Source organism: Suricata suricatta, chromosome 10, assembly GCF_006229205.1.
Source record: "Suricata suricatta isolate VVHF042 chromosome 10, meerkat_22Aug2017_6uvM2_HiC, whole genome shotgun sequence".
Taxonomy (NCBI): domain Eukaryota; kingdom Metazoa; phylum Chordata; class Mammalia; order Carnivora; family Herpestidae; genus Suricata; species Suricata suricatta.
Genome location: NC_043709.1, coordinates 13950439 through 13957073, shown reverse-complemented (window position 1 = coordinate 13957073; position 6635 = coordinate 13950439). Strand labels below are relative to the sequence as shown.

At 39.9% G+C, this 6635-nt stretch overlaps 1 protein-coding gene across 5 annotated transcripts in view; it reads left to right on the top strand.

Annotated features, from left to right (window-relative positions):
- The window catches only part of FBXO7 (F-box protein 7), a 21354-nt gene that overhangs the window by 575 nt on the left and 14144 nt on the right, over window positions 1–6635 (top strand). For 2 of the 5 annotated variants that reach the window (XM_029954716.1, XM_029954714.1), the window contains exon 2: window positions 3673–3967. In XM_029954716.1, the coding sequence (XP_029810576.1) occupies window positions 3673–3967 (295 nt within the window). Of the gene's footprint in view, window positions 1–6; window positions 77–472; window positions 519–3672; window positions 3968–6635 lie in introns of those variants that run through there. The other 3 variants (XM_029954718.1, XM_029954715.1, XM_029954717.1) reach the window with 3 other exon arrangements.

Here is a 6635-nt window from a genome sequence, read left to right as displayed (position 1 = left end):
CTGGGGCTGCCCCTCGCAGGCTCCTGGCTCGCGGAGGACATGGCCCGGCGTCCCGGGGGCCCCGTTCCCCTGCAGGGTGAGCCCTCGCTTCCGTTTCTGCAGCAGAAAAAACCAGGGACCGGCCAGGGCGCAGACTTTAAAGTGTGAAGTTGGAAATGAGGGGTTTGGTGTGGGGTAGACCTTTCCAGGCTCTCCGGGATTTAAGTTATCTCCACCTGTCGCGGTATTCCAGGGGGAAAGTCTGGAAAGTTCTAGAAGTTCTAAACCGGCCCTCCGTCGAGGCCACCTGTGAGCGGGCGGCTGCTGGGGCCGCAGTAACTCGGAGGCCGCCTTGAGCGCTCACGTGCGGGCGGGGAGCACTTAGATTTGCCCGCGGCAGAGTTTTACGAGCCTGCCAGTCGTTTGTCGGCGTTTGTCATCTCCTTTTACTTCCGTGGGCCAGATGTTGTGTTTCTTTGCTACAACCAAGTTGAACATTGGCCTTGGGATGACCCAGGAGAGCTTGCAGTTTGCGGACGGTGACGTTTAAGAAATTAAGGATCATATTTTGCTATTTATGAGGTTGCAAATGAGACGGCAGTGCTTCCAAGAGAGAATTTTCTGGGGACAGTCAGCTGGGAGTAAAGGGACAAAAATAAGAAGGGTCTTTCCTTGCTGAGCTAGTAAATTTGGAATTTGTGCTAAGAAAAAATAAACACGATCACTGGGGCTTTTTTGGTGAATTCGTCAAAAGAAAACCTTTCTGTTAATTTAAGTGAATCCTTTTTATAGGACATAACTTTCATTTTGGGGGAATTCAGTAAAATAAACCATATTATGAACTTCTCACTCTTTCATTTTTCAGGGTAAGACACCGTATTAAAAGTAGACTTTTCTCCAAATTAAAAATGAGGTGTTGACATAACAACTTTTGAACATTACCTTAAGCGACTTGCCTGTTGTTATTTATCGGTGTTAAAACCTAAGCGTTTTGTATGCTGGTATCATTATCCCACCAGAAAATTTAAAAATTAACTTTTAAAAAGATTTTTAGTATACATGTATATATTATTACTAGATATATATATATGTGTATATATATATATATATATATATAATTTTTTTTTTAAATTAGGAGAGACTGTCTTGAAAGGACTATTTATCTAAGAGTTCAAGTTAGTTTCTCCTTTGGGTTTGTTTTTACAGTTGAGGCCAGTTAACTGGAAGGAATGTAAGCTTCAGCTTGTGAAAGTGAATTTATTCTTCTGAAAGCATGTTCGTTTTATAATAAACAGTTTAAAAATATGTCCATATGACATTATTTTTATTTATATTATATATAAATTATTTATATTATTTAAAAGATTAAAAAAATTTTTTAATTTATTTTTGAGAGACAGAGCAGGGGAGGGTCAGAGAGAGAGAGGGAGACATAGAATCCGAAGCAGGCTCCAGGCTCTGAGCTAGGTGTCAGCACAGAGCCTGATGCAGGGTTCAAACCCACGAACCATGAGATCGTGACCTGAACCAAAGCTGGACTCCCAACCAACTGAGCCACCCAGCCGCCCCTTTATTTTTAAAACGGCTTCGCTGAGCATGTGGATCTGGGATTGCCATAAAATATCTCTAAAAGGCTTAGTGTTTTTAAGATGGCTTTTCCTGATGAATTTAAATATCCTTTCAGTTTCTGAACACCAGTTAATTCCTCCCCTGGAAAGCTGTTACTTTAGAAATAGCCCGTCCCTTTTTCTAAACAGGGAAGGCCAACATGCTTATTAATCATACAGTTCTTTAGTTTTTCTACAGGTAGATGTTTGAATGAACATTGTATTAGGTACTATTTAAAAAAAAAAACACCTTTTGCTGTGATAGGTGATCCATGAGCACATAGTTCATTTGAGGTGTGTTTCTATTTTTTCTGAAGTCAGGATGGTGTTTCTTTGGGCATCTGGTAGATTTTCAACATTCTTTGAACAGAGAAACACAGGTACTTATTTTCTAATAAACAGAAGTAGATTCTAAAACTTCAGTAATTTCTCTACCCAAGACACTTTAATTGGTAAGAAAAAATGTACTTTGAAAAATGAATTGCGAACATTTTTGAAAATGTAGCATTGTTAGGATAAATAGAACGTGATTTTCAATGAAGTCAGCATAACTGAGTATAAATGTCTTGTAAAAAGTTCTTCAGTGGTTTGTTAATTACCCCTTGCCACTTTTGTGGTGAAATGATGGTAATTCTCTCAAATCAGATAGTCTGTGATGTGGAAGGCATAAGAGTTCATGGCTTCAGGCTAATTTAAGCTCTTGTTTAGCAGTGAGTGTTTTGGAATTGTGCTGTTCTTATTATAGAAGACATAACTGGTTATCAGTAGGAAAGGCGACCCTGTACTTAGCAGGAGGGATATGCTTGTATTCGTCTTTTTGTGATTGTGAATATTCATTTAGGACGTGGGTCTAATGTTTTGGGGCAGATATAAGCTGACTGTAAGGACAGTGACGAGGTAGCCCTGATTTCAGTTTGATTTTCATCTTCCCAACTGCTATTTGTTGGTTGCATTTATTCCACAAGTACAGTTTTGAACTAGACACATGAGATACCTGATCTCATGAAGCTTAAATTCTAGTAGTGGGGGTAGAGGAGAGATGATCAATCAATGCGGAGTTTTCACATCGTGACGTTACAATAAAAATGAAACATGAAATGGGATAGAGTGATGGAGGCTAGGTGGAAGGCCCCTCTGTAGAGGTGGCATTTAAATTGAGACAAGAATAGTGAGAGTCAGCCCTCTGAAGGTCTGAAAGAGTAAATGCGGAGGCTGAGAGGCTGCGATGAGGTTGATCTGTTTTGAGGAACGGATGGAAGGCCAATGTTAATGGGGAACAGTGAGGAGAAGGTGGAGGAGACGGGAGAAATGGGTACGGGTCTAATGTTGGGCTTCGGAGGCCGTGTTAAAGATCCTATTCCAAGTTCAGCTAGAAGCCATTGGAGGAGGATTTTGAGCAGAGGAATGATGTGGCCTATTTTGTATTTTTTAAAAAAATTTTATTTCTAAAACATTTAGTTTTGAAAGAGTGCCAGCAGAGGAGGTGCGGAGAGAAAGGGGAGATCTGAAGCAGGTTCTGTGCTGACAGCAGAGAGTCCGATGTGGGACTTGAACCCACGAACTACTAGGTCGTGATCTGAGCTGTAGTGGGATGCCCAACCAATTGAGCCACCCAAGCACCCCTCATGATTTTAAAAAGAGCATGTTTTCTTGACTCTCAGATGCTGTCATTCTTAAGATGCATGTTGTTTTGTGTAACACTAAAGGAAAAAGATGTCAGTTAAGCTGTGACGTGTTATGAGTTTTAAGAAGCATTCCTGTTTCAGAGACATCCAAGTTACAAAGGATGTAAAGTGTGTATCTTAGAATTGATGAAAACGTGGATTAATGACAGTGACCGTGTCCTATCCCCCAGGCTAGAATTGTAGCCATTAGAAATCTATAACTTAGGCACTTGGTGATAACAACAAATAATCTTGATAGTTTTTGTAAAACTTTGGCTTCCTTTTTATTTTTGTTTCGTTCTCATTCCTTCTTCCAGGACTGTCCCATGTATCTTATATACGTTCCAAGTGTATTGAAGGTAATGGGAGCTGTGGGTACCGGTAGGGAGCTCTTACTACCTTTATCCCATCTTTCTTGGCAGTTCTGAGACCCGGTTTGCAATCACCTTGAACAACAAGGATGCCCTCACTGGAGATGAAGAGACCTTGGCTTCATATGGGATTGTTTCTGGGGACTTGATATGTTTGATTCTTGAAGATGCCATTCCAGCACCTAATTTACCTTCATCCACAGATTCAGAGCATTCCTCACTCCAGAATAATGACCAACCCTCTTTGGCCGCCAGCTCCAATCCGTCCAGCATACAGGATGAGCAACCAAGTGATTCATTACAAGGACGGGCAGCCCAGACCGATGTCAGGAGTGATGAAAATATGGTAGGTATTAATATCAGGATGAGAAACGGGGTAATTGATAAAGGATGCTGAACACCTCGATTGAATTCCATATGAGGGTGATTATTGTTAGTAGCTTGCAGATTGTGTTCTTGTAGAAATTCTTTAACTGCTAAATGGTTGGACCACCCAGAGAGCCCAGTGTTTACCTATTTATTTCGTTCATCCACTCGCTCCTTCAGGTTGTTTGTCCCTTGGCTCCTGTTGCCTCTGAGCTCGCGGTTCCCAGCGTGGCTTCTCTGGTCTGCTCCACTCATTAAGGATCTAAAGAGTTCTGTTATTTCCAAATTGTCTGCAGGACATTTATATCTGGATTTTAAATGTTGTTACCTCAGACTCTGTGCCAACATAAATTTTGGAAATAGGCATTCATATTCCCTTGCCAAACTAGCTGCCCTTTCTCTCAGTGGCACCCCTGTTTTCCTGAGCTTAAAACCCTGGAATGATATTTGTCTGCTTCTCTCCAGCCCCTTAACAAGGCCTGTCAGTGTGTGCTTTCCATTCCAGGCTCAGGGTCTGTCCTTCAATCTATTTCCTGCGTTCGTCTTTTCCCGACATGTTTTTTTATCGTGCACTTGCTCCGTAGTAGCTCTGTGTCATTGATACACCAGTGCTTACAGTTTTTAAGCTGAAAAAGACCAAATATTTCTAACCCTGTCATGTTCCAGAGGAGGAAAACGCTGTCTCTCTTCCTGTATCTAGTCTTTAAGCTTTTCAGGACTAGTTTCTATTCTTCCCTCCAGTAAACTGTCACCCTCAGTCAGACCAGAGTCCTTATCATTTTCCCTGTGCCAACCAGCACATTCACATACAATCAGGTTAATTGCTTCTTGTGTATATACTTACCACTTCAGCTTAGTTGCTTTTTTGTTTTTTTTTCCCCAGGCCTTAAACATTTATGAATATAATTATTCATTGTGCCTGTAATGGCAATACATACAGATAGAAATGCCTTTTAATTGGTTGGTAATATGTTGAGATTCTTAGTAATAGTATACAGAGAGATTAAGCAATTTTAACAAGCCTTTGTAAAGCTCAAAGTATTTTTATGATTTTTCTTTTTAGGAAGTAATATGGGTCTCTGTGCTTCTGTCTCATGGACGTAATTTAGGGAATAAGTAAGAATATTTAGCTGCATAGTTAAATTGTATTTCTGAATCATCTTTGCTGATAAACACATTCAGAGATTCTGGTGGAAGGGTCCATTCCTTTTACTTCTGTATAAAATTGTCCAGTAAAATGGAACTTTTCATGGTATGTGATACTTACTAGTTTCCTTTTGAAAATTTTTGAAAAGTTAATATTGCTTCAAGTTAGTAATTTCAGTTCTAAGTGCATGTTGTTTTGTGTGCTCAGACCCGTGTAGGGTGACTGCAAAATCTTAGTCCGCCTCTACAAATGAGCTTGAAGTCTTCTAGTATGCTTCGAGTCCTTGAAACAGTATGATCTGCTAATTAAATGCAGAATGAAGTACTAGAAAAGAGAAAGAGAGAGGCACCAGGGTGGCTCAGTCGGTTAAGCCTGGGTTTCAGCTCAGGTCATGATCTCGTGGTTCATGGGTTCAAACCTTACTTGGGTTTGGTGCTGACAGCCTGGGAGCCTGCTTCAGATTCTGAGTTTCTGCCTCTCTCTGCCCCTTCCCTGCTTGCTTGCTCGCTCGCTCGCGCTCTCTCAAAAATAAATAAAATTTACAAAATTTTTTTAAAAAGGAAAATAAATGGGTAAAACTGGGAACAATAGGAAAATTTTGCTTGTAATTAAGTGTAAATTAATTTTTAAATTTTCATATATTTGGGAATTCTAGTACCTGTTGAATCTTTAATAGAAAATGGGAATAATGTGGTGTCAGACTCTTAATATTAGCCCTAAAGTGCATTTTAATCACCTGTTCCCATCATGTGTACAGGACATGACAAATGATCTGTTTAAAGAGGCTGAGCATCCCCCCTCCCATTCCCACATGCATGAAGGACATGATAAATATTCATATCCTATCAGGGTGGCCCAGGATGTCAGTGGCTGTCATGGAGGGGGAGTCAGGTTTGATAAGCTCACCGGGGAGTTCTGATACCTCCCTCCCTGGCTTTATCAGTTTAGAGTAACTCTTTTTTTTTTTTTTTTTTTTTTAATATTTTCTCCACATAAGATTCTCTCCCACACAAGTGTCAGTAGTAGTAAATGGCCCAAAGTTAAGTAGAGTAGATAAGTAAGAAGCAAGGCACTTATAGACTTCGTAATTTAGTTGATAAGTGGTTTTAATAAGTAGTTTCTGTTTGCTTAGAAGTATGATGAAGCCTCCTTTTTAGGGAGTGTGAATTGTCGTTGGCCTCTGGGTTTTAACGCACGGACCTGGATCTTTTTCATAAGCCAGTAAGGGCTAAGTCCTTAGGGATTCCGGAGGAACTGCGTCTTGCTTTCTTATATTTTTCCACCCTTTCATTCATCCTACGTAATTTTAATTTCCTCTGCTCTTTCTTGAATGGAAATACAATCTTAAAAAGAAGAAACACGTGTTTTGCATTAAGAGTTGAGCACATGCGTAGGAGACAAACTTTCTGAACAAAATGAACGTAAGGAGCATAGTCTTATTTTTTTTTTTTTTGGTGTTTTATTTTTTTATTTTTTTTTACTTTTTTTTCTTTTTTTTTTT